This window comes from Sitophilus oryzae, unplaced genomic scaffold (assembly GCF_002938485.1).
Source record: "Sitophilus oryzae breed Bouriz unplaced genomic scaffold, Soryzae_2.0 scaffold_1297_pilon_pilon, whole genome shotgun sequence".
Taxonomy (NCBI): domain Eukaryota; kingdom Metazoa; phylum Arthropoda; class Insecta; order Coleoptera; family Curculionidae; genus Sitophilus; species Sitophilus oryzae.
The window spans coordinates 8,593,984-8,621,944 of NW_022145945.1; the positions used below are offsets into that span (position 1 = coordinate 8,593,984).

The following is a 27,961-nucleotide window of genomic DNA, read 5'->3' on the forward strand; positions in this document are numbered from 1 at the left end:
ATTGCAAAATGCTTTTGAACTTCATCATAGATTTTACAAGAATAAAAGTGTAATATTGAAACAAAGTAACACTGTAAGCTTCATGACTAATAGTCTCATTTTTAACACTCTTTAAATATCATCTCGTTAACAATTATGAATATTATATGATTTTTCTCAGTGATTTGTGGCACAGATACAAATTAATATATGCCCCATAACAGTTTTTAAATAAGAAACTTCTGCCTACAGATTTAATTTTCTTATTGGCATAATACCCTTCTTCCTATATAAATCTTGCCATTTTTTCAGTCCAATGTTCCTTGTTTTTACAGTTGTAGGAATACTAAAAATGTTGACTATAGAACTTGATACTATGCATAAATCTAATTAACTGAATTCTCCTCCTCTTGACACTCTGAACACTGCTGCTGCTAATGTTAGAAATATTTAGCACAAAACTACAACTACCTACAACAAACTTTACAATAAAAATGTTAAATTTTCGCTGTTCAATTAAAATACCCTATCTTATGTTTTTTCCTCCAAATAATCTTCTTGTCAAGTAAGGACCAATCTTATTTGACATATTTCTGGTACACTTGAACTTGTGCTTTCATGGACACTATAAGAGTGCACTGTTTTACAGAAGCACGAACATTGATTCCAAGTATCTTCTTCCTCCACACGTAATAAAAACATCCTCTTTAAATGGCCACATCATACACTTATTTTTGACCATTCCCAATTACAATCACGATTTTTACAAATCGCCTTTAGGAAAACTAAAAATAAACAGTTTTGGATCATCTGTAAACACGATTATGTTGTATAAACTTACACATGAAAACTAATCATTTTTCCCGGCGTATTAGCTTTCTTAGAATGACTATGACAATATACAATAAGCCTGTTTGAATTAGTGTTTAGAATAATTGAGACTCTGATTGATATAATAATAAATTTTAACTAGATAACAACACGAACGAAAAAAAAAAACAAAACAAACAGATGTCAATTAAAGAGGGGAAGTGACAGCGAGACCTGGAAGATGTCTGCCATCTTGCCTTCGACAAAAATTTGGATGCGCATTCGTCGAAGCTCATTCTCCCACTTCCATATCTCTGCTTTTACCACTTTCAAAAATATTTACAATTATAAAGAAGACAATTACAATAAAATGACAAATGACATATAAACAAAATGCATATGACCACAGATTATTAATTATTATTTTATTATTAAAATTATATTAAAATAAAGATTAAAATAGTTCGGGCCGTATAGTCCAGGCAGCTAAAGGCCGTTAAACTGAAGGAAAAAAAAAATAGTTGATTCTTCTTCTTTTTAAGTTCAAAGTTTTTTTTTTCTAGGGAATAACCACTTCTTGCTTTAAATGCTGTAACTCTATTAACAGGCCGGATAGTTATAGTAGCCTACATCTCAGAGTTAATTAAAAAGGGGAAGAATTAATAAACTTAACCATCTTAGATTGTGATTTGTGATTATCTTTCAATTTTTAAGATGTATAAATAATTGATTTAGGATTTTCATTTGTCTGTTTCTTGAAAATGGATAAATTACCAAGTATTGTCATAGTAAGTAGTAGTAGCACAAAACCCAAATCTATAATACGTTTAATTACTAAAGAGAACCCAGAAGAACATTCAAATGGTATTGTTATTCAACCTTGGAAATTAGGTAAATACCTACTTTTATGATTAAAAATATGATTTAAAATATATCGCAATCAATTTTTAAATTATAGATACAAAGTATTACGCTGCAACAGTGAACATAATTGGTTTGAATGATTGTTATGAGAGAGATGAAGAATTTAATAATAATGTTGAAGCATTAATAATTCATTTAGATACTAATAAATCTTCAGGTTTAGAAGATTTAAAGAAGTTTGAAAGTTTACAAAATGAATGTGGACCAGAGGTAAAAATTGAGAACATGTATATGTTTAATAAAGCTATTAATTTTTAAGATTAAACTATTAATATCTAACTATTGTAACAATGAAACAAAAATTACTAAAGCTGATGCTATATCATGGTGCTTACAAAAGGGTTATGAGTTTATAGAACTGTATCCTTCAGATCCACAAAATTCAGGAGACATTATTCCAGAAAAATTTGGAGTACAGAGAGTCATAGAAGCATTGCAGGTAAATTTTAAAAATATTTACTATACCTAAGTATATATGATATTTTGTGTTTAGACACATACATGGCCCAACTTAATAATGAAAAATACAAGAAACGTTGGAACAAACAAACTTGAAAGCACCAAACAAGAATCAAGTAGGTTGACAGCGAGTTCTTTGCCAGGTAACATTTTGTTTTCGAGTAGGTAACCAATTTTATATACTCAATTGTAGATGAACTTATAAGTGAAGATGATTTTACTGAATTATTCTCTAAGCTGCATATGATGAAAGATAGTTTACAGTCAGTTCCAATGAACCAGAGAAAGCAGTATGCTGAGCAAATGGTTACTGCTTTTTGGAATGCAATAGGTGGTGATGAAGAGGAGTTATTAGATTTATAAGATTATATATAATTATATAATATAATAGTTTTAAATATATTTATTCTTTAATTGTACAGTCAAAAGATTTCCATTCTTTTGTAAATGACAACACCCTTTTGCTTTGATCACTAAATGACTGTTTTATTGGTTTTCTCCACTTACTGTGATGTAAATCCAACATTCCTCCAATAATTTCTTGTGCAAAATTTCTTGGAAACAACTGTTCATCTTCAACAACGTGGGCATATCCCTCCTCCATACCGAAACTGACTGAAAAATAGGGTAATCCTTTTGGTACTGCCTTTCTGACATTTCTTCCTTTTAATGAAACTAATTTTTTGTTTTGGGCCCACTCCATTTCAGATTCATCAATAGCCTTTTTAAAATAAATTGGCGCCATATCACCCTCTTCTTTCGGTAAAGGTATACATTCTAACAATGTGTGAGGATATTTATGAAATCCAAGAGCAGATTCAAAGAAGATTACATCTTGGTCTTTAGAGCAGAATAGTCTTACTAGTGCTTTCCTAAAATCTAAAATTTCACTCCACTCATTTTCATCTAAATGAGTTATTGAACACACATGTCTAATAGGTACTATTAAGCAGTGGCCATCAGTTAAAGGTTCATGTTCAGGTAATCCCAAATAGACATACTCACCCATTGATATTATCAAATTTTTTGGCATGTTTTTACTCTGGATACACCTAGAACAATTATCTAAACTATCTGATACTCTCTTATGTTCAATAATAGCTTTGTTTCTGTTATTTTCATCTAATGTAGAATCAGACTTTTTGCGCCTAACATTATCAGTAAAGAAATCATCCATATCATCGTTTTTATTAATTTTTGATGCAACTTTCAGGAACTCCTTATCCTGCTCATCAGCATTGTTGAATTTCTCATTTTCAAACATTTGTTGTAAAGAATATTTGTCATCGTCGGGGAAGTATCTACTCCTTTGTTTATCCTGATGAGTATCAACTGCTTTTTTTCGTTGTTTTTTGCCTGAACCACTTGCTCCATCATTAAGCATTATTACAGGTTTAGTTCTGCCCTGGCTATCTGTTTGAGTGAGTAATACTTCTTCCCTACTTGACAGTGCTTCTTTGGAGGACTTTCTAGCTATTTCAAGTCGTTTTTTAAGTTCTTCAACTAAGGTTTCATTACCCATTATTTCAGCTTTCAGAATTTTTCCAGCAAGTACATTTAAATCTTCAGTTTCTGAATTATAGGATGCTTTATTTTCAACAGATTTGCCAGTATCCTCTTTTCTTGGTTCATTATAGCTTTTGTTGTCAGTAGATGTACTGGCAACAGGAACTGTTTGATTTGTTTCTTTTCTCCAACTAGATTTATGTTGTTTATGTACTTTGGTTTTATAACTTCTTTCATCATCTGAAACACTGTCTTTAGGCATTAAAAATTTTGGAAGGCCATCTCCTCCATCTTTCCAATATGGATTTAATTCTCTTGAGCAACTTCTTGGGTCATATTGCTCTAATTTTTTTTGAAGCTTCTTGTCTTGTTCTCTTTTATTTCTACGATCTTCATTAGAAAGACTAGAGAAAGTGGTTGATAAACTCATCCACTCATCTCTTACCACTGATTTTTCATTTGTATCTGTATCATTATTTTGTTGTTTTACTTTTTTTTCACTCGTTCTTCCTTGATTGTACTCTTCATCACTACTGGTGCTACTATCATTTCTACTTTTTTTATAATCAGATTCAACAGAAGATTCACTTGAACTATGATATCTTTTCTTTTTCTTGGAAGATTTCTTCTTTGCTTTACAGTTTTTTACATTGTTAACTAGTTCTGCTTCTACCCATTCGTCTGAAGAAGATGTATCGCATTTCCTTTTGTGTTTTTTGTCTTTCTTATGTGATTTTGAACTTTTCTTCTTGTGCTTGCCCTAAAAAGCCCAATACATAAAGATAATTGCATTATACATAATAAAAATAAATAAAAAAGTTACCATCGCTAGTAATCGATTTTTGTCAGTTTGTCTTATCTATTTATAAATATTTTAGGCTTTAGGCGAAGAAATTCACCCATTTAGTACAAAGTAACCATCTGAAGTAACTGAACCAAATTTAGAATACTGTAAATGTCTGTAAACTATGGGCAACAATCATAGCAACAATATAAAACAAATACTATAAACAATGCTCGGTACAAGGCTCGGTAATCAAAAAATAAAAAGCAATTTACTTGTCATCGCAAAACTAGGTTAGTTGCACAAATGAATAGAGTAGTATTGGTCTCAGTTGTCAGGACTATCCGGCCGAAAGATACAAACCAGAGAAATACAAACACCAGCTTCTTTTAAATTTGTGGTAATTTGCTTTTTTTTTAATAAAAAAAGCCTAAGCTACTAGGACTATCCTGCCTAGTAATAGCGCTATCAAGTTACCAAAAGGTTGGTTGCAGCAACCTTTGAATAAGAAGACTAAGGAAGAAAAGGATAGATATTCTATCACCCGGCCGGATAGTCCTGGCAGAGAAGAACTGTTCTTCTCTGGTCCTGGAGCTGTTGCGGCTGTGGCCGTAGAACTAAATTGAAATGATCCAAGGCATCCAAGGATCCAAGCCAAAAGCTTTCTTTGATTTTTGATCATATTTTTGATTCCAAGATGATTCCAAGAAATAAATAATGTGTGTTCTGTAATCATAAAATACAAATTATGTGATACAAAATACATTGCAAAATACGAATGCGAAAGTGATTTGTCGTGTTTTCCACCCAGTAAGTTTGGATTTGCATTGTTTTTTAATACTTTCTGATACTTTATGTTGTCCTATAACCAGTGTGTTATTTCTAGTTTTGAAAATCAATTTTATAAATCTTGTGTTTAATAAATATATGTCTTTAAAATTGTTTGAATTAAGAAGCAAACATGTCGAAAAACAATAAGAACTTGCTAGATTGGAAGAAACGTGTAAAACAAGAATATTTGCGTTTAAGACAACAAAAAAGATATAAAAGAGCCGACGATGTAAAAGTAGCATGGAATAAGAACAGGGATAAAATGTCTGAAACCTTAATTTCTGAACAGAAAAGGTATTTCTTTCTATTTTTAACTTTTCCCGATAAAAAACAGAAATATTTATAGGTGGTCTGAAAGTAGAGCGTTTTGGGTTCCAAGTCCCGATCTACCTGCCCATGCAACTTGCATGAAGAAGGCTGAAGTAATTGGAAATGAGGGTAATAATGTAGAATATAATAAGTTATTTTTTTAAGGATTTATATTAAAATCGGTCTGTTTATAGGAGAAATTCAAGTAACAGCAATAAAAATAATTAATGCTGTTACACCAATACCTACCATGTATACGTGGGCACCTATCCAGCAAAATTTTATGGTTGAAGATGAAACAGTACTTCATAATATTCCTTATATGGGAGATGAAATTTTGGATCAAGATGGTATATATACTTAGTGTTAGAAAATATTTAGTAATTTATTTTTGGAGAACAATCCCTGAAAATAAAAGTTGACAATTTATAATTTGCACAAAGAAGGTTGAAAATTTTTTTGCAAAAAGAAGGTTTCTCAATTTTTCTTGTTATTAAATGAGAATGTTTAGAACAAAAAAAATGAAGCAATTGAGAAAAAAAGTTATTCAGAACATGTTATCTTTCTTTATGAGCATATTTATGTTGGTTATCAAGATTACATACTGCAATTTGCAAATTAAAACAGCAAAACAGATAGATAAATTAATATAATAGTAGCATAATAATATTCCTCCAATTTTTAATATTGGCGACAAAGATGGGACTAAGTTTTCCTGTATTGTCACTTTGTTGCTTACTAAGGGTGTATTCCGTTGCTTACCTTGGTTATTGTTTTATGTTCCATTTCAATCGGTTTTCTGAAAGTTTTCTTATTACGGAACACGGTTCCTGAAAAATTCGGTTATAACTGTCACCAAACTAACCAGCGCACAGTGGTTCCCAGATAGGTCATTACTTAGAAATATTAATCTTAAAATTTTTGCATGAAACTGTTGCTAATACTTTTCTTATATTCCCCTGTAAACGATACATAATAAATAACAAAAACAACTAAGCCTAGTGTAGCGCTTTTTTTAATTAGAAATGTCACATTTTTGCTAGTGGTATCAAGCTGACATAAACAGTTTTCAGATAACGCCAATTAATTACTTATTTTATTAAAATTGATAAAAACTGTTGCCTTTTCTGTAATGGACGTTCGAAAAGAAGGTAAAAAGAACTGCTTTTTCTTTTTTGCACTTAATTAAAACTAAGTAATATTAGTTTATGGCAATTTATTTGAAGGTAACAAAATAGTATTTTTACATTTTTGCTTGTCACTCTTTAAGACTTTTAACTGCTTTCCCTTTCAAATTCTCTTAAACGGATGAAAATACTTGTTGCTTAAAGTATATTGCATATAAATTAATTGCCACTGGCTGCCGCGAATTGCCGCCGGATCTTATACCGGGTGGTTAAAGATTGAGTTTTTGCCTTAAAATAAAATAACTTATTTTTTCCTCTTCGTGTCAACTTATTTCGTGGACACACTGTATATCAATTGACAATAAAATTGTATTTATAAAATGAAACAACTGTCTCTTTTTCCACGTTTAAAATAAATTTGACCTCTTCAATATGAAAAAACATGTACATATACAGGGTGGTTCGAACTGTATTCTGGAAACTTCGGCAGCATATTTTGCAGATAAAAATAAGTAAAAAAGTTCGTATAAATGTATGTCCTAAAATGCTTAGTTTGAGAGATACAGGGTGTAGAAATTTCAATTTTATTTCGATTTTTTCCAAATAATTTCTGAAGTAACGTTAAGGATGAAAATTGGTGTCTGAGAGTTTTTTACATGAGAAATTTGATTTTGATGTCAATATGACTCCTATTTGTAGGGGGCGCCACGTACATGTGTTTTAGCTGTTTTGAAGAGTAATAACTTTTCGTCCGTACTTGTATATAGCTACTGAGTTAAAAAAATATACATTTTCGTGACTTTTTACGTAAAAAATGTCTCTTGGTAAAAATCGCTACGTGGAACCGTTCTCAAGATATTTCGAATGAAAATAGTCAATACATGTCATTATTGACAAAAAATTAAACACTTTGAGTAGATAGTTATTTGACTGAAATAATAAATTTGGGAAATTTTTTTCTTTTTAAATTAAATCATAATTTTTTCTGCGAAAACAGTTTCTGTTGAACTTTTGAACAAAAACATTTCAAATTTATGATTTCAGTCGAATAACTATTTAGTCAACATGTTTAATAATTTATGTCAATGATCACAGGAATTGATAATTTTGATTCCAAATATCTCGAGAACTATTACTCTCTCTGTTTTACGTCAAAAACTTCGTAAATGTATATTTTTTTACTCAGTAGTTTTATACAGGTACGGACGAAAAGTTATTACTCCTCAAAACAGTTAAGACACATATAGTTGGCGCCCCCTACAAATAGGAGTCATATTGACATCAAAATCAAATTTCTCATATCAAAAAACTCGCAGATACTAATTTTCACCCAAATATTGACGTTACTTCGGAAATTATTTCTACACCCTGTATCTCCGAAACTACGCATTTTAGGACATACATTTATACAAACTTTTTTACTTATTTTTATATGCAGAACATGCTGCCGAAGTTTCCGGAATACAGTTCGGACCACCCTGTGTATGTGCAAACATAATCTGTATACATTTCCGAATAGTTAGAACTTAAAATGCACATCACACGAACTGGGCCCAATTTTTTCAATACATATTACCACAGATTATACAGATTATAATCTTTGTTTTTTCTTTATTGTTTTTCGTGGTTCCAATTTTCGGAATCGGGTAATAGTTAGGTGATTAGTTTGCGCACATAGCACGCCCACTTTATGGCCTCTAAAATTGTGCACAGCGCCTGACCGGCACAGTTATTAGAGAGATATCGGAAAACCGAATAGCGTCATCCAGTATTTACGCGTACCATATCATGGTTACGATATGCGCGAGTCAACGCAACACCCGCTAATAACGTTACCGCCTGACGTAATTTGCGGATCAATTACACCAAGCGCTCTTTCTAAATAACCTCTGATAACGTTTAAAAATTGCTTAAATGGGCATGTGCGGGTATTTGACAACCGGACCCGGCCGGCGAGATCTTTTATTTTAGGTTATGTTTGAATTGTTTTGAATTATTGCATTAGTTTTATTAGGTAATTTGATATTTAATTAGCTGGGATTAGTTTTAATTAAATAAATATGGCCCAAAATATGGATTCCACCTCTTCCAATACTAAAGAACCTATAAAGAGTCTTAGGTTTACAGCAGATGACGACTTAGCCCTTCTAAGAAAATTTGTTGCTTGTTGCCCTAAACCCATTGGCAGACGTTGAACAATAAAGCACTGGAAATAAGCACTTTAGCCCTTTAGTTTTAAAATACCTAGTAAACAAAACAATTTCAAAGTTTTAAATTCAAAGTTAGGTTAAGTTTAAATAGCGGACGCAACGCGATCAGAATTCTTTGAAATTTGATAACTATAAATGAAGAGAGTTAATACCACCTCACGTATAGGAAATAACACATGGCCTTATAACGTCCATGCACGCTATTCGGTTTAGCGATATCTCTCTATTACGCTGTTTATTGTTATTTTACGCGAGTTTATTTTTGCGCACAGGAAATTTGACTCGTTTGCACATCGTCATAAAAAACAATTTTCGTACCACGAATTAGGGACAAGATTTTTATCTGTATACTTATAGGATACCTAATCTGTGGTATTACATTAAGTTTTTTATATACATTTATTTACCATTTGTTATCAATTTCTATTAAAGTCAAGCTATATCTTGATATATAACAGTTATGAGCGTGCAGCTAATTAAGGGGAACCACTGTGCAGCGCGAGAAGGCTGGTTTTTCTGGTTTTGTAAAGGGTTTTGTTTGTCAATCAATGTCATTTATGTGACAGAAAGCAAGCAAATATTGGAAGTTCAAGCGAAATTCTCATTTAATTTCTAAAATTTGTAATAATATTTTTATCCAAAAGCAATGGAGGTAGGCAGTAGAGGTAAAGAAATTTCATTAAATAAATAGAATGAATTTTTAGGACCATTTTTTTTTATCATGCAGCCATTGTTTCTTAAAGTCAGGAACATTTAAAGAAAACATGAAAAACAAGACAAGTAATCGTGAATGTTTTGTAAGCTATAAAAATATAAATATTGTTTAAATTTGTTTATTTATTATTGATCTGTTTTAATATTAGACCTACAAATCTTCTACTTAAGCTGTCTAACGAGTTTAACAGTTTATTAAAAAAGTGCTTTTCAATATTAAACCCCATTGAAAAGAAGAAGCAAACGTAAAAGCAGAGAATAGGTACATTAAAAATGCATAAAAGATAAATTTTATAATAGAGGTATTGAAATTTAGAAAACGTCAACATTTGACGTTTCCAGTATTTTACCAAACCGTTCCATATCAAACCGATGTTTTTCAGGAACCGCTCTTTACCGTAATTTACTGGTCTGTTTCGCCTGGTTTTGCAACGGAATACAGCCTTGTCTGTATGTATAATGTGGTGCATTATTAATACTATAGAAAAAATACTATTTTTCTAAAAAGCTTTATTCATTTTAATGCAAAGTGTGTTTTATTTTAGGAACATTTATTGAAGAACTGATTAAAAACTATGATGGAAAAGTACACGGCGATCAAGAATCAGGCTTTATTGATGATGAACTCTTTGTGGAATTAGTACACGCTTTAATGCAGTTTCAAGATAAATCTGATAAAATAGAAGACAAAAAACCAGATAAGAAGAAAGACGGTGTGTTTTACCAAGTGAGCAAATATGTTTTATATAAAATAATGATTTTATTGTATTTTAGATACAGAAAAGAAGGAATCGGATTGGGATAATAAAGAGGAATTGGAATTTCCATCCTTTGTGATTTTTCAAACCATTTCAGCACAATTTCCAGATAAAGGTGGTCCGGAGGAGCTTAGAGATAAGTTAGTCATACATAACAATACAGGGTGGCGCCGCTATGTAGGTTAACTGAAAGCATTTTATAAAAATATATAGAATTATACAGGGTGTCCTCAAAAAAAGTTACACATCAAAGTTTTGTTTTTTCTAATGGAATACCCCGTATATTAATTGATTTTCGGATTCTAGGAAAAAAATAAAGGTGAGTTTTATTAAAGAAGCATATACCTAAAATCTAAGGATTTTGACATATTTCATATTTTGTGAAAATGAAGAGTAAATTTTAAATTTCGATAATGGCTACCTAAATTTTAGTTTACCTTGTATAGCCTGATATTTAATTACAGTAACCATTGTATGTTAAATCAAATTGAAATTTGACCCGTAAAGTTATACAGGGTGAGACAAAATTAAAATGGAACATTAATCACTTTTAAAAGCAACTTACTCATTTATTTTAAATGGAACACCCAGTATATTTCTCCCGTGTTCAATGGGGAATTAATATATCTTCAACATATTGTTAAGGTTGTCTACCCCTCAGACAAAGATTTTTCTAGATATTTTAATTTTTATGATTTTGCATCAGTATACATATCTTTATTATTTGAAAAAATCTAGGTGGCTGTGTGTTATACCTTTTGTTAATTTAACAAAAATTAAAAATTATAGAGTAAAATACTCAATGGTAATAAAAAGAAACACGTTTAAAACATATTTTAATTATTACATAATTAAAACTAGATATAAACCTACAATAATGTGACAAAAATTAGCTAGATTAAATCAAATGCTCAAAATGCTTCCTTTCCTGTTAACTGCATAAAATGATTGTCTTTTCAAAAGGATCTTTTCATTTTAAAAGGCATATGTGGAGTTTTACCTCGAAAAGCAGCTACAATAATTTCTCTCATGTTGCTGACAATAGTTGGTCGATTTTTTAAACACTGTCTTTGACATATCCTTATAAAGAAACAGACTAGATAAAATCAGGAGTATTTAAGTATTCTACTAATTGGTGAATGCACACTGCATTCACCAACTAATAGAATCATATCAATTCTCTCTGATGTAGAATAAGTTTGCATTTTCGCCAAATTTCGAGATTTTTTTTGTTTTGACACAAAATGATAACTAGTTGTTAAAATTGGACTGGAAATGTAAATGAAAATATCGAGAAAAATCTTTGTTGAGGGGTAGGCAACCCTAATAGTATTTTTAAGAGACATTAATTCTCCATTGAATATCAGAAAAATAAACTGGGTGTTCCATTTAAAATAAAAGAGTAATATGCTTTTAAAGGTGACCCATGTTCAATATTAATTTTGTCTCACCCTGTATAACTTTTTGGATCAAGTTTTAATTTGATTTAAAGTACAATAGTTAATTTAACTACATATTAGGCTATACCGGGTAAATTCCAATTTAGGTAGCTTTTATTGTAATTTAAAAATTGTTCTTTATTTCTAGAAAATGTTAAATATGTCAAAAACCTCACATTTTAGTCATATACTTCTCTTATAAAACTCACCTTTATTTTTCTCCCAGAATCCGAAAATCAATTAATATATAGGGTGTTCCATTACAAAAAGCACCACTTCGATATGTAACTTTTTTTGGGGACACCCTGTAGAACTGTCTATATTTTTAAAAAGTGCTCTGAATTAACCTACATACGCATACAAAATTTCTTTTCAATACAAATTGTCGTTCTCCTTGGAGCCTCCGCGGCGTATGAGAGGCCCCACCCTGTATGCTTCTATTTCTAAATGTATCACAATTTTTTTTTGTTAGATATATTGAATTAACTGAGAGAACTGATCCAAACGCTCCTCCTGAATGTACTCCAAATATAGATGGACCAAATGCTGCATCAGTTCCTAGGGAACAGACTATGCACTCCTTTCATACTCTGTTTTGTAGAAGGTGTTTTAAATACGATTGTTTTTTACACAGTAAGTTTCTATATAGTTTCTCTAATATAAGTCTTAAGACATTTTTTATAACAATACTGAACAATATCAATTCTGATATTTTTAAATATTAATTTGCTATACTGTCATATTTTATATGTGTTAAATGTCTGCACATCTTTTAAGGACAACAAGGTAAATTCTGTTGCATTTTTTTTTAAATATGTAATTAAGATAAAATTCTGCTAATTGCACTAAATTTGCAATAAAAGACTTTATTTATTCTTAATTTTATTACAAACAGGGTTGCAGGCATGTCATCCAGGACCAAATCTACAAAAACGACGTGGTCCAGATTTAAAGCCTTTTAGTGAACCTTGTGGTGCTGAGTGTTACATGCTGTTGGTGAGTTTACTCAAAAGGGTATTTTATAATAAACTTGTATAAAACATAAGAACCCTGTTAAGAACCAGGGTTGTTATGTTTTATATGAGTTTTATACATTTTATTATCGTTATAAATATCATATTACATATTATTATCATTATAACTTCTTAATTTTGAATGCCATCTACACTACTACTATGTAGTTTAAAACAGAGTTTATATATAAGACAGCAAAATAAAGCTCACCCCTATAACTTTTTATTTTTTTAGATAAAAAAAATTGGTATGTTAGTATGTGACATAACTTAGGATTGATTGACGCACTCAATTGTTTTTGGTCACCTCTTGTTTCACCGGAAATGACTACAATTTTTATTTTTTAAATGACACCTTCACTATTTTTTTACTTTATTATTAATTTATTTTTTTATGTCAACTTTTGACATTTTCACATATGATTTATTTGAAATTGCGGTTCATAATGACAATTTGACTCGAAATACCAAGTGTGTGGTACCAAATTATTAATAAAAAATGCTTTTTTAGAAATATGTTAATGAGCCACCCTTGTTCCATTTGAAAAAATTGAGATAAGATTAAAAATACAATTTGGATATCTTTTAACTGGCTAAGACAAGACAAAAACATTAAACTATCATATCTATTTTTCCAAGGCTCCTTGATTAAAAATTAGTGTTTTTAATACGGTCATGGCACTCTAGATTGAAATTTAAAATACGTTTTTTAAGCGAAAATCTCAAAAGTTGATATATGATATGTCATTCTATTCAGAGTGTCATTTTCTATAAAAAAAATACCGAGGGTGTCATTTAAAAATCAAGAGTTTTAGTCATTTTCGATGAAACAGGAAGTGACCAATAGCAATTGAATACGTCAATCAATTCTAATTTATGTCATATACTAACATTCGAAATATTGTTTTTTAAGGGAAAAAATAAAAAATTAAAAAGGGGTAAGCCACTTTTAAGACACACCCGGTATAAAACAAGTATTTTAAAGAAGTTTTAAACTTGAACATAAGTTAAAATATTGTGTTTGACAATCATAATCAAAACTGTTTAAACCATAAAAATATATGTTTTGTTTAAATATTAAAATATATTTTTTAACCCTGTTTTCACTATACAAGATGATCCAATCATAGTTTGTTTAGGTTTTTATCTTGATAAATAATTCTATATCCAAAATTGAAATTTACTCAGTAATTGTCTATCTTACACAATAAAAACTTTCTTAATTTGCCTGGTAAAAATTCATTATAAAATTAAGACGTCTTCAAATAATCTCCAATTTAAAAAAGGAAAGACAAAAATGTCAAGTGCGTGTTTTATTTTCAAAAAATTGAAAATGTAATATTGTTAATTTTGGGTATAGGCTTGGTGTATTCTCCGCCGGTGCTGCCACCGCCCGAGAATATCGTAAATAGCGAACACATACAAATACACGGGTTTAAATGGCGAGTAAACGAAAAAAATGGTATATAATTATTCTAAAAGTGTTAGAAAGACTAATTTGTGGAAATTCTAAACAAAAAAAAAATAAAAAGGTAAATATTTTGATATCTTCAGAAGGTCTAACTTGCATTATAATTTATTATTCCAGTTAAACATTTTTTTTAGATGAGTTTAAATACGGTAGCGAGCATAGTTTTATTACCGGTTTTGCTAGTGGGGCATAATTGGAGCTATTTCGGCTATAACGACATTTAAGGTACATAGTTATAATTTTAGATGTTCATAAAACATTTAATAACTAGTTGATTAAAAAAGTATACCATTAATATTGCACACACACACACAAATTATGTTTCATCCTCTCATAGTATATGTCTATTTATTTTTTTGATTAAGTAACGAGCGCTTTGTTTACTCACTTGTTTCGTCGAACTGCTTGAATCCATTTTTGCTATTGATTATTGATCAAATCGGTATAAGAAATTATGAAGCTATAAAATGTTGTTTCAGGAGAGTCGAATATCCGGGAAAGTTGAGTTATTGAATGTTATTGCACCCAACAACACCCTAATTACGCTCTCCTTTACGTGTTAACATTTTGTTGGCCAATTTTATTAACATTTGAAATTGTCACAACACAAGAAGACGCCTAGTTCGAATTCTTTTTCACTTATTTTTTACTACCCGAAACAGCGTTACAGCACACAAATCTCGTACCTGAATGTTTTATAGTCTCAATAACTGCACTAGCAAAAAACTAAAATACTTAAATATTACGACAAAACCCCGATTTCAATATAATTTTAATGCGATTGACATGGCGGCGGCGGCGGCGTGAACTGTTTATTGATAATTTCTGATTTCTGCCGTAGAGTGCGCTACGGTCGGAATTTGTTGAAATCAACTGAAATGCACCAAGCCTATAGAAAGTCCTTAACAATAGGTTGATTAGTAATATAAAATACAGGATGTTTTATTTGAAACAGTGAAGAAAATTATATTTGAAGGCTCCAGGGGAAAACATGATAAGCGCCATTTTACTAATTTTATAGGAGAGCACTGGACGGCTGGTGGTTATCAGGTTGTCTCCGTGTATTCTAGATTTTTACTACTTATTACCATAGATTAGATTGGAATGCCCGTCAAAATTTTAGGTCGCGAAATTGTTTTGGGTCGCGACCGTTGTACGCGATCTTATAGCGGTTGCTCAGAACAACCGCAAACAAAAACAGAAATAATTTTCTCTAGTCAAAGTCAGAATCTTAAAAAAATTATAAAATCTTAAAATCTAAACCGCTCTCATTGGACAAATTCTGAAAAGTGTTTAAAGCGTCCATATTCTCTGGCGTCCATTTTCAAAGTAATTATTGCTATCTTGTGAGTTTAATTTAAGTTTTATTTACTCAAACCCGTGATAGTTGTGAAAAAGTGGCATTAAAAACTTAAAAAGCTGTGCTGTGAACTGCAAAAACCATCGTGGAACGTGGCATAACGTCAGTTTCCAATGTTTCATAGGTATTTTATACATGTCCTTATATAAAATAAAGTTTCTTGTATACAACACACTGTATTTTATTTATAAAATTAAAAGAAAATAATAATAAATTTGAATAAACAATATTTGGCGATATAATTCCGGAAAATGCCAAACCGCTCCGAAATTTTTAAAAGCTTTGGGTCGCGACCGTTGCAAGAATAGCTCCAAATAGTGTTTACATTGTCCTTTTGGGCACTTTCCAATCTAAACTTGTTTCATTTATCTATGCTTATTACTACTTATTGCCCTGCCGAGTTTATACATTTTGTAGGGACCTTATAGACCTACTATTTGGCGCTTAACAAGTTTTTCCCCTGGTCCCTTCATTTATCATATTTTTAAATACCAATAAGGAAGCTGTAAAAGAGAAAATGGCGGCGAAAGCCAAGCAGGAAGAGGATTTCGAAAAGGCAGAAAAGGAAAAGGAACAAGAGAGAGACAAGAAAAGAAAATCGTTAGGCGAGGGAAGCGACACGCGAAATAGTTCCGGGTCCAGTAGCTTAAATCCCAGAAAAATTTGCAAACAAACTAGTTTAGATTCGGGCAACGAGGCTAGTTCTGAAGACAGCAACGATAGCAATAAGGGTGAGAAAGACATATTAAAATACATATAGATTGTTTTAAATTGAAATTAAATATGCAGACTGCGAGAACGGAGATCCAGTGTCGACCACCACGTCCTTTAGCTTACTAGGTTTGATGGGGTCCAATGATCATAATGAATGGACTGGTGCAGACGAGAGTTTATTTAGAGCATTGCATAAAGTGTTTGTCAATAATTATTGTGCCATTGCACAAATAATGTTGACGAAGACATGTCAGCAGGTAAGATTTTTCTTATTTATTTTTAGTTCTTCATTATAGAAAGTAAAGTACCGATTTCAGTTAACGTCTCCTTTTTGCTGCCAGGGCTAATCTGGACGGGGCCTACTTTGTTTACGCGCCTGTAAGTTTTCGTGGAAAATGTCCTTGTACCTTTTGAGTTGTCCACCCGGCCTCCTCTTACCGTCTACAAGCGCACCGTAAACCCGAGATTTTGTATGCGGTTTCTTGCATTCTGCATACGTGACCAGCCCATCTTAAGCGGGACTTTGTAATCATGACTTCAATACTCTCGCAGTTAGCTTTTTCAATGACCGATACGTTTGAGACATGATGGAACCATTTTATTCTTAAGAGTTGTCTAAGATGTCTCTGTTGCAACTTGTTTAATGCGTTCATGTGTCGGCGGTACGGCACCCCCAGGTTTCGCTTCCATATAACATGGTGGGAATTATTATCGTTCGTGCACCGCAAGTTTCGTTTTTGTGCTCAAGTCATGATTGTAGAAAACCCTGTCTTTTAATTTCCAGAATGCTCTTGAGGCGCTGCTAATCCTGTGCTGAATTTTAGAGTCGATATTGGCCTTTTCCGAAATCAAACTGCCGAGGTAATTGAATTCCGCTACATATTCCAACAGCTCATCTCCGATTTATATAGCATTGTTGTGATCTTCCGGGGGAGTGCACATGATTTTAGTTTTATCGATGTTCAGCTTAAGTCCCGAGGCCTCGTATGCCCATGTATATGTGTTCAACATTTCTTGCAACTGCTGTAACGTATTTGCAACTAGAGCACAGTCATCAGCGTATTGAAGTTCTGTGATGAATTTTGTACGTGTTTTTGCCCTGAGTCTTTTTATGTTGAACAGACCGCCGTCGCATCTGAATCTAATGCCCAAACCTCTCTCCTGCAGTTTGCTGTCCACTATAATTGAGAGCGCTGCCATGTATATATTGAATAGGAGAGGCGCCAAGACACATCCTTGCCTAACGCCTGTGTTTGTTAGGAAGGGATCGCTCAGTGATCCATGATATGACACTCTTGATTTGTTGTTGTTATGGAGGCTTTTACACACTGTAAGAAATTTGATGGGTACTCCGAACTTTTTTATAATTACCCAAAGTGCATCTCTGTTCACAGAGTCGAAGGCTTTTGTTAGATCGATGAATGCAACGTAAAGTTTAGACTGCTGCTCTTTCCGCGGAATCCGAACCGCGGTCCTCGGCCATATCATGGTCAGTGGCCTACCGATTTAGGGAGTGTCTAAATTAACTCTTACTCACTAGATATCCGATCTCATCCGGCCTCGAACCGGCGTGAATGAGCAGTGTGTATCAATTGATTTTACACTTTTCCCTTGGACAACAGCACGATACAGAGTTTCGAACCGGTCACCCGTCCATCCACCAGTATCGCCTTACGTCGCTTAACTTCGGTGTTCTAATGGGAACCGGTGTTTCAACGTAGCTAGGCCGTTGCCCTCTTCATTATAGAAATATGTTTATTATTTTATATTGATTGGCAGTGCTAAGCAGTTTAGAGAAATAAGTTAACTTATAGAAGTTCAAGAATATATAATGATATACAATTATTTTTTTTTTGTGCGCACTATATTAATATTTTGCGATGTTATATTTAACTGGAATATCAATAGAAATGTTCACAAAAAAATTAAAACGAGCCTACTTCTCATAAAATCGTTCATTATGACATTAAAACTCAGTATGCAAAGTTTCATAACATTCCGTAAAAGGCTTATGCCTCAAAAATCCGTGCGAAATTATGGTAATCGTTTGAATCCGCTAAACGCTCACCTACGTCACTGCTTCGATCGGTATTTCCGCGCCAGTAAACGGTGCTGTCTGCACACTGTGGAATTTCTAACAGAACAAGCTAGAGTACGACATATATCGCGTTGTGCTCGGATGTAGTTTGTATATTAAATTTGTGATTAATATTTGGAGTTTATTACTAGTTTGAAAACAAAGCTACTTAGTGAGATGGAGGACGGGTTTACTTGAAAGCTATAACAAACAACACTTGGTTTTTAACAATACAAAATTATTGAGTTTTTGAGCTGTCAGAGGCCGTATTTAGGAGGAGGGGGCCAAATTTGAAATTTTAATTATCATATTAAACTCAAAATTTGCATGCGTATATAGAAGCTAAGACAATGTAAAATTATCGTATTGTTGATCTGATACAGGGCCGAATTAAGAAGAAGGAGCCAACTCTTAAATTTTAATTGTATTGACCTGAAAATTCGCACACGTATACAGGGTGTCCACTTAAAATGAGGTACCTACATGGGGAATAATGGAGATCTTGAATACCGTTAAAGTTACAATATCGGTTAAATAGAAGAAAAGTTGCGTTTTTGTGTGTCCAAAAATAATCTAGGTCTATTTTATTTAATATTCATATACCGTTACGTAAATACAGGGATAAAAAGAAAAATGTGCATTTTCTAAACACCACCATATTTTCTTTATTATTGGAGCTAAGGTCATCAAAATTTTAACATAGGGGTAAGGCAATATGGAAATTTTAAAAATGATGTCCAAAAAAGTCTATGCGTACTACGTTGCGCATGGCCGAAGTGCACTTTTGCTCTTCCTATGGTCGCCATATTGAAATACATGGTAGAAAACATTTTTAATAAGGATTTTTAAAATGCCAAATTTAAATATGGCTCTCATAAGAAAAATAAAAGCTGACCTCGGCCGTGCGCAACATAGAAGGCCTAGGTTTTTTTTGATATAATTTTTAAAATTGCCATGTTGCCTTGCCCATATATTGAAATTTGGATTACCTTAGCTCCAATAATAAAGAAAATATGGTGGTTTTTCGAAAATGTTCATTTTTTCTTTTTCACCTTGTATCGACGTAACGGTATGGATTTAAAATAAAATAGACGTAGATTATTTTTGGGCACACAAATACGCAATTTTGCTTCCATTTAACCGACTTTGTATCTTCAACGGTTTCCAAGATCCCCATGTACCTCATTTTAAATTGGACACCCTATAGGACCCATATTAAGCGAAAAATTTACAAGTGAAAAAATTGATAAAAAAAACTTTTTAAAAACAAGCTAAACAATGCACTTAAAAGTAGAAAATAAGAATTAAAAGCAAGGGGCGCAAAGTAACGACTTAAACTTCTGTAGATTATCTTTTGAAGTATTAATACACGTAGGGACAAAACACCACTTATTTGAACTCATTTTACTTCTTCAAAACACCAAAACAATGAAAATAAACAATACACCTTCGCGAACGTCTGCAAAAACAATGCGGCAATTGCACGATCGTACGGACGCCATCGATCGATCAAAGCAGTGACGTCAAAAACAGGTAGCCTCGAGCCGAGTACGTTTTCTAGCCTTGCTGCATTTCTCAATTTTGTTTTACGTTTATGTGAGAAAATTATAATTTTTAAGAAAAATTTTGAGTGCCATGTTTTTTTACTCATATGTAGCTATCGAAATTCATTGAAATTAGAAATTAGTGAACATGTCTATTGATCATAAATTTCACAATAATTTAAGATCAAACTTTTTATTCACAATCTACAGAAATATAATACCAGGAACATAATACAAGATAATACATACACTTAACTATTATAATAAGCTACTAAAAACTACAATAAAGGGTGTCTCAATATTCCGTGGACATAGAAGTACTACATCTGTATGAAATCAAAATAAGTTCATTGGACATAATTTACCTCTATACAAAAGTGCTTCGTTTGTCCGCTAGAAGGCATCAAACTTAAAAAAAAATCACCTTTTTTTCAGATATTTTAAGAATCGTTATTCCTATTTGAATGAGATTTTGGATGTCTATGTTTTGCTATTTGCTTTAACATTTGACTTTCACAAAAATCAAGAAAAAGCACGGTAACCTCTACATAAATTTTAGTATAAATATTTTCCAACTCCACCTACGACAGATTTTCTTTCCGGAAAATAGTCCCTCTAGTAGTTACTACATTTTTTGTCTCTCATAAAAAAACGCCATATCGCATAGTTTTTGAGAAAAAAATTTTTGGAGAATTATTTTTTTCAAAGCAGACCTTCAGAATGTACAGGAAGTTCTAATGTTCCTTGGACATAATACAATTACGTATTTTTTGAATCAAAATGAGTTAATTGCACATAATTTACCTTTATACAAAAGTGCTTCGTTTGCCCGTTAGAGGGCATCAATCAAAAATAAACCCGAACATTAATTAATTTAAAATCTATTAATTTTTTTAAGTTTTTTTTGAAGCTTACTGTCAAATATAATTTATGATACTAACATAAAATGCCATATTTTCGCCAGCTTTATTATTAAAGGATAATAGATTTTATGCGCCTTATGTGACTAAAAACATTTTCAGTCTAAAACAAGTGAGCTTTGGAAAAATAATGTTTTTCCTGAAAGAGTATGCGCGAAGGCGTTTTTTTTTACAACAGACAAAAAATGTAATAAATACAAGATGTTCTTCTTCATCATCAACTATCATCCACTTATAAAAATCTTCTCTTAGTAAATGGGTCGTTTTGTACGTGATCGAGAGATGTCACTAGCTATTTTGTTAAAAAAAAGTATTGGTGGCGCCCCCTACAAGCAGGAGTCACTCATATCGAAACCGAATTTCTCGTGTCAAAAACACCAAAACAAATAATTTTCATCTACATATCGACGTTAGTTCAGAAATTATGTGGAAAAAATCGTATTTTAAGACATACATTTATACAAACTTTTTTACTTATTTTTATCTACAATTCGAACCACCCTGTATAGTATAGCGACTATTTTGTTGTCACTCAGTATGTCTTTTACTCCAGATATACGATTTCGCACAGAAGGAAGCTGCCGACATTCCGGCCGAAGAAGCCATGCGAGATTACACGCCACCTCGCAAGAAGAAGAAGAAGCACCGTTTGTGGTCGATGCATTGCCGCAAAATTCAACTGAAGAAAGACTCCAGCAGCAACCACGTGTACAACTTCACCCCCTGCGACCATCCCGGTCAGAACTGCGATAACAATTGCCCCTGCATCGGAGCACAGAATTTCTGTGAGAAGTTCTGCCAGTGTAGTTCTGATTGTATATTAATTCCTTTTTTTATTGGTATGTTAAATAACCCAAAGAATTTTCCAGGTCAGAATAGGTTTCCCGGGTGCCGATGCAAGGCCCAGTGCAACACTAAACAGTGTCCCTGTTATCTGGCCGTCAGGGAATGTGACCCGGACCTGTGTCAGACTTGTGGCGCTGACCAATTTGATGCCACCAAAATCACCTGCAAAAATGTTAGCGTACAGAGGGGCCTACGTAAGTTATCAGTAAATCAATGGGAATCATTTAAAAAAATAGAATGTTCAACCATCGTTCACCGTTACGTCATCATTATTTGTCAAAATGGGTTTTAGGGTTTGTCTGAGATCATTTCATATTGTTTAGAAAATTTTAAGTACGTTCCTATATAGAAACGTACAGTCATATGATTGATTGAGCGAGTTTCGTTTTTTTCGACTTTTATTCATTTTTACTTGAACTCTTCATTGTATTGTATTGACTAAGAGTGGGTCCCATGGGGGGACCCTCCACTGAGGCCGCGAGGGCCTATTGTGGCTCAGTTTCTACACGCTCTAATTTACAAGAGCGTCAAAGTTCACCCTCAAGACCCAGCCTCCTAATATAGGCCGTTATGTCTGAGGGCGATATGTCTCCTAGGTCTGATAGGTCTAGCATGGGTTTGCCAAACATCTCAAACCTGGTCCTGCTCCCAGCGGGGCAGGTACACATAACGTGCTTCATTCTTTCGTCATCTTCCATACAGAGTCGGCATTCGGCGTCTTCCACCAGTCCTGTCCTCTGTAGGTGAGATCTCAGCCGGCAGTGGCCCGTGTACACTGCAGTGAGCACACGCGTTCCATTCCTACCGGCCTTTAGGAGTTCTCCTGTTCTATGTTTGGATGGCCCTGCTAGGATTTTCTTGGCATGTTCCATTCCGGGACTGTCATTCCAGTCCCGGAACGTCGCACTCCTAACCCATTCACAGAGCCTGTCTCTTGCGAGATTTTAAGGAACGCGTGTCGGTTCTCGAATCAGCACGTTCATTTCCCTCTAGGCCGACATGTCCCGGTATCCATATTAGCGACACTTTGTTCCTATCTCCCAGTATATTGAGTAGTTTCTTACATTGAAGAATCGTCATAGACGTGCTTTTCGTTGCCTCAAGTGCTTTCAGCGCGGCTTGACTATCCGAAAATATGCATATTGTTTTCCCGGTGTATTGCTGTTCTACCAGCAGTTGCAAACAGGTTTCAATAGCATATAGCTCAGCTTGGAAGATCGTGGTGTGTTTTCCAAGACTGTAGTTGGTCTAGTAAATTCCTGCTCCAGATCCTTTTTCGTTTTTGGATCCGTCCGTGTACCAACACATTTCCGCATGTAGTAAACCGTTTCCCGGCTTATCCCACTCGTCCCTATTCGGAAACAGGACGTTGTAGGTGCGCGTCAGGAGTTGGACTGGTGGTGTAAGATCCGAGATCATTCCCAGAATCTCATCCGACTGTAGTTCTTCTACTAGCCAGTTTTGTATGAACATAATTGTTCCTTGGCTTCCTCGTGCTATATTTAGAAACCTATATGTAGCCCATCTCGCCTCTCTTTCCAAAAGAATTTGAAGAGGATGTAGGTCGAGTAGGGTTTCCATAGCTTTTGACGGCGTGGAATGGAAGGCACCAGTCACCGCTAAGCATGCTTGTCGTTGTAGTTTCGACAATTTATTCTTTGCCGTTGTTTGGTTGGCTTTCTGCCACCAGGCAACTGCACCATACGTGATAATAGGTCTGATGGCCGTCACGTATAGCCAGTACATATTTTTGGGGTTTAATCCCCAGTTTCTACCACAAATTCGGCGGCATGCAACTCTTCATTAGTTACTATTAGTGATGGGATAACTCGAGCGAAAATTCGCTCGAGTACTCGATTATTGAAATAACCGACATCGCTCGATTATGAACGTCCGATGCAAGGGACGAGTTATGAGCGACGAACGCAAACGATCCTAGAATGAAATAAATTGAAATCCGATTTTAATATGACATACTTAATAAAAAGCCAAGCGAATTTTCTACATACATTGGTAGCAAATTTATATGACGTTATCCGTTGCGTATCTGAGTGATAACATTTTACGACCTACATCGACAATGCCTTGAAATAAATTAAATCAAGCAAGCGATCAAACGAATCGGTCTTCACTTGCTACTTGGCATTCATGACCGAAAGAATATGTGCTCTGCGCACGCAACTTACTGCTTGGCGTTACGAGTACAACAAGCGACGGGCGAAAAACCGTATTTTTAAATACGAGCGATGTTTCGCTCGATTCAATAATCGAGTACTCGATTATTGAAATTAATCGGTTTTTCCCATCACTAGTTACGATCCTTTTAATTCCAATCCTTTGGACTGTTGAAATTATTATTTCTAAAGCATCAGTATCAATTTGTCTTTTACATAGGAATATTACACCTTTGCATTGTACTTATTTTATATACGACCTCCATGGGCAAGAGTGTTCTACCAGCGTCTCTTTCTCGAGAAAAATAATTTATAAACTTAGCAATGAACTCTTGTTTGAAATCTTTGAGGCATTTTTGCAAAAAAAAATGATGGGAAGTGATTGAGCGAGCTCGACAATGTATGACGTAACATTGAACGATGGCTGTACGTTCTATATTTTCCGATACACAAAATAACAATATAACAACACCAAAATACTTTTTTGATACCCTGGTCTGATTTTTTTCCTATCCATATTAATATAGGGCTTCAGTGTTAAGTATTATTCGGGTAAGAGAGTACCTAAACAGTTGATACATACATGGTCGGCCATAGCTGGTTTTGTGTGCCGATTTTCATTCGTAACAAGTGTTGAACAAAGAGAGAAGAGCAAGTATTTTCCCAAGCAACACTTTACGTTTTGCTCTCTCGCAGCTTACTAGATTACCATAGCGATTTACTCCTAAACATGTGAATTCCTTTGAATAAGAAGACTAAGGAAGGAGCTTAATGCTATCCATGTATTCATGCATGGTGGGCGGAAAAGGCACCATAAAAGCTCTCTAGGGTGGGGATCCTTGACAGTTCTGTTTGACGATTCATTTGACACATTTGAATTTGATTTGAAATTTTGTGGATTTGTCAGTCTTTACGGAGCTTATTTTATGTTACTTATTATTTATTCTACTACTGATAGTTGTATAAAGGTAGTAAATGTAGATGGAAATTGTGGCAGAACTTAAATTAACAGTGACATTATCGCGATTTATCGAAAAAAACTCTAAAATAGTTGGTTGTGTAGCGTGCGGTAGATCTCGGAAAAAATTGAGTGAAATAATGGAACAACTTTTCGCTAGTAAGTGACTATATAATATACATACATGTAGTAAACCGATCATTTATGAAATTCACTTAAATTAACTAAATTATATATTTTCTTGCATTTTAGCTTTTATTCACTACTTGTCAAAGATCAGATGTCAAAGAATTTTGATACGTTAATTTGACTTACCTGCTTCAGTAGCGTATCGGATGTTTGTGTTAATAAATACTTATTATAACTTATCTATTTTATTAGAATTATATATTTTTATAACAATTTTAATAACTACCAACATTTATTCACAATGTAAAATAAAACAACAAATTATTGAGTCTACCCCACGTCTACCCTACATCATAGTTTTACATTTTTTAAATAAAATTAGAACGACACTGATAAACCGGAATTTAAGTCGGCCATATTTGAGGCCCATCGCGGTGTACCTAAGATTTTTGATATGCTCCTTCCTTAGTCTTCTTATTCAAAGGTGAATTCCAACCCAAGACTTTCTGTGGCCGAGAGATCTGTGCTAGACGCTGCTTTACAATCTGTATGAAAAATACTCTTTTAAGTAGCATCAATATTATATTACTTGCTCTATTTTATACTTTAACTTTTTCTGTAAATCTAGGACTCTTTTTAAAGTTATTTTAGCAGCATTAAAAAAAACAGGACAAATAAATTGTGCAAATAATTAAAATATTCATATGAATTTGGTGTGTCTCGGTCTTTATTAAAATTTATTAAAAAAAAACAATTTTGAATGTTTTGATGTATTACATATTATTTTCCACCAAATACACACTATACAGGGTGGTCCTAACTGTATTCCGGAAACTTCGGCAGCATATTCTGCAGATAAAAATAAGCAAAAAAGTTCGTATAAATGTATGTTCTAAAATGCTTAGTTTCGGAGATACAGGGTGTAGAAATTTCACTTTTATTTCGATTTTTTCCAAATAATTTGGAGGAACGTCAATATTTGGATGTATATTGGTGTCTGGGAGTTTTTTGACATGAGAAATTTGATTTTGACTAATAAAAATAATAAAAAGACTAATACCTTTTCGTTCGTACCTGTATAAAACTACCGAGTAAAAAAAAATTCATTTACGACATTTTTTACGTAAAAAAAAGTCTCTTGGTAAAAATCGTTACGAATAATGGTTCTCGAGATATTTGGAATCTAAATTATCAATACCTACGATAATTGACATAATTAAACATGTTGACTAAATAGTTATTAGACTGAAATCATAAATTTGAAATATTTTTGTGCCAAAAGTTCAAGAGAAACTGTTTTATCAACATTTTTTTGCAGAAAAATTTATGAATATTTTAAATAAACAAAAATTTCCCAAATTTATTATTTCAGTGAAATAACTATCTATTCAACGTGTTTATTTTTTGTCAATAATGACATGTATTGACTATTTCCATTCAGAATATCTTGAGAACGGTTGCTTGTAGCTATTTTTACCAAAAGATATTTTTTACGTAAAAAGTCACGAAAATGTATATTTTTCCAGTCAGTAGTTTACTATAGACGAAAAGTTATTACTCTTCAAAACAGTTAAAACACATATAGGTGGCGCCCCCTACAAATAGGGGTCATATTGACATGAAAATCAAATTTATAATGTCAAAAAACTCCCAGACACCAATTTTCTTCTAAATATTGGCGTTACTTCAGAAATTATTTGAAAAAAATCGAAATAAAAATGAAAATTCTACACCCTGTATCTCTGAAACTATGCATTTTAAGACATACATTTATACGAACTTTTTTAATTATTTCTATCTGCAGAATATGCTACCGAAGTTTCCGGAATACAGTTCAGACCATCCTGTATACACAATTACATACATTTTTCACCAAATCGTAAAAAAGGGAATAGTCACAGACAGGGCTTAGATTATAATAAACAAGCGATATTTTTTCGATTTCAGACAAACATTTGTTAATGGCACCCTCCGATGTTGCCGGCTGGGGCATTTTTCTGAAGGACAGCGCACAGAAAAACGAGTTTATCTCTGAATATTGCGGCGAGATCATATCTCAGGACGAGGCAGACCGCAGGGGAAAGGTTTATGATAAATATATGTGCAGTTTCCTGTTTAATTTAAATAATGGTGAGTCTTCATTTGCTGTCCTCCATTCGCGAAATTCAAGTTCCACAGCTTTACGCCCTGGGCTACTCAGAACGGTTCTGAAAGGAGCTGTGCGCGATAGCCCGATGTCTCCATATGGCGCGGAACAGTTCTGAACTTTATAACTCAATTGAATGGATTGAGAGTATGAGTATCGCGTTCTTGAACAGTTCAGAGCTGCACAACTGTGAATGGAGGACAGTAATAGTTGGGCGGAAATCTGATATATTGTGTAGTAGTTTTGTTAAAACAATTAATTTTAGTAAAGTAATTAAAATTGTACAATTTAAGTTTAAGGCGAAATAAAGCCACAAAAAATTTTTCTATAGACTTTTCTCATTTTAGATATTTTTTACCTCTCATTGCTTTTTAGATTTTGTGGTGGACGCTACCAGAAAAGGAAACAAGATTCGTTTCGCCAATCATTCCATTAATCCGAATTGTTACGCAAAAGTGATGATGGTGAACGGTGACCACAGAATCGGAATTTTTGCCAAACGAGCTATCCAGCCTGGAGAGGAACTCTTTTTCGACTACAGGTGAGTAAAATTGTAGAATTTTGATCAATAAGAATTGTTTAACGCTTTTTTCCTTGTTATAGATATGGACCTACCGAGCAACTAAAATTTGTCGGTATTGAGCGAGAAATGGAGTTTTTGTAGATATTGTAGGATTTAATTTAGTTTTATATGGATTTTTAAAATATATACTCTTATAAATAAAACGTATTTCATTGAAAAACTATTCCTAAGTCAAT

General features: G+C 33.2%; 3 protein-coding genes across 3 annotated transcripts; 2 read left to right on the forward strand and 1 right to left on the reverse strand.

Moving 5' to 3' along the window:
- Positions 1-1,512: 1,512 nt before the first annotated feature.
- Positions 1,513-2,557, forward strand: LOC115874700 (alpha- and gamma-adaptin-binding protein p34-like). Its single transcript, XM_030889936.1, has 5 exons — positions 1,513-1,680; positions 1,748-1,923; positions 1,973-2,152; positions 2,207-2,315; positions 2,366-2,557. Exons 1-5 carry the CDS (start codon positions 1,551-1,553, stop codon positions 2,533-2,535), a joined length of 765 nt encoding a protein of 254 aa, XP_030745796.1. The 5' UTR covers positions 1,513-1,550; the 3' UTR covers positions 2,536-2,557.
- Positions 2,548-4,772, reverse strand: LOC115874699 (CWF19-like protein 2 homolog). Its single transcript, XM_030889935.1, has 2 exons — positions 4,502-4,772; positions 2,548-4,438 (listed from the first exon to the last, which is right to left on the reverse strand). The coding sequence occupies exons 1-2, from the start codon at positions 4,502-4,504 to the stop codon at positions 2,576-2,578; spliced, it is 1,866 nt and encodes a 621-aa protein (XP_030745795.1). The 5' UTR covers positions 4,505-4,772; the 3' UTR covers positions 2,548-2,575.
- A 301-nt stretch (positions 4,773-5,073) lies between these two features.
- On the forward strand, positions 5,074-27,929 carry LOC115874701 (histone-lysine N-methyltransferase E(z)). Its single transcript, XM_030889937.1, has 15 exons — positions 5,074-5,272; positions 5,349-5,587; positions 5,640-5,731; positions 5,797-5,952; positions 10,199-10,366; positions 10,428-10,551; positions 12,323-12,483; positions 12,746-12,846; positions 16,194-16,425; positions 16,484-16,665; positions 21,503-21,764; positions 21,819-21,989; positions 27,004-27,186; positions 27,578-27,743; positions 27,806-27,929. Exons 2-15 carry the CDS (start codon positions 5,424-5,426, stop codon positions 27,864-27,866), a joined length of 2,223 nt encoding a protein of 740 aa, XP_030745797.1. The 5' UTR covers positions 5,074-5,272; positions 5,349-5,423; the 3' UTR covers positions 27,867-27,929.
- Positions 27,930-27,961: the final 32 nt, after the last annotated feature.

Bases quoted from the DNA above. Each gene is read 5' to 3' on its own strand.
- LOC115874700 (XM_030889936.1), top strand. From the start codon at position 1,551: ATGGATAAATTACCAAGTATTGTCATAGTAAGTAGTAGTAGCACAAAA. The intron at 1,681-1,747 runs GTAAATACCTAC...TTTAAATTATAG, and splicing joins TATTCAACCTTGGAAATTAG to ATACAAAGTATTACGCTGCA. The intron at 2,316-2,365 runs GTAACATTTTGT...ACTCAATTGTAG, and splicing joins GACAGCGAGTTCTTTGCCAG to ATGAACTTATAAGTGAAGAT.
- LOC115874701 (XM_030889937.1), top strand. From the start codon at position 5,424: ATGTCGAAAAACAATAAGAACTTGCTAGATTGGAAGAAACGTGTAAAA. The intron at 10,367-10,427 runs GTGTGTTTTACC...ATTGTATTTTAG, and splicing joins ACCAGATAAGAAGAAAGACG to ATACAGAAAAGAAGGAATCG. The intron at 21,765-21,818 runs GTATATTAATTC...AGAATTTTCCAG, and splicing joins CTGCCAGTGTAGTTCTGATT to GTCAGAATAGGTTTCCCGGG.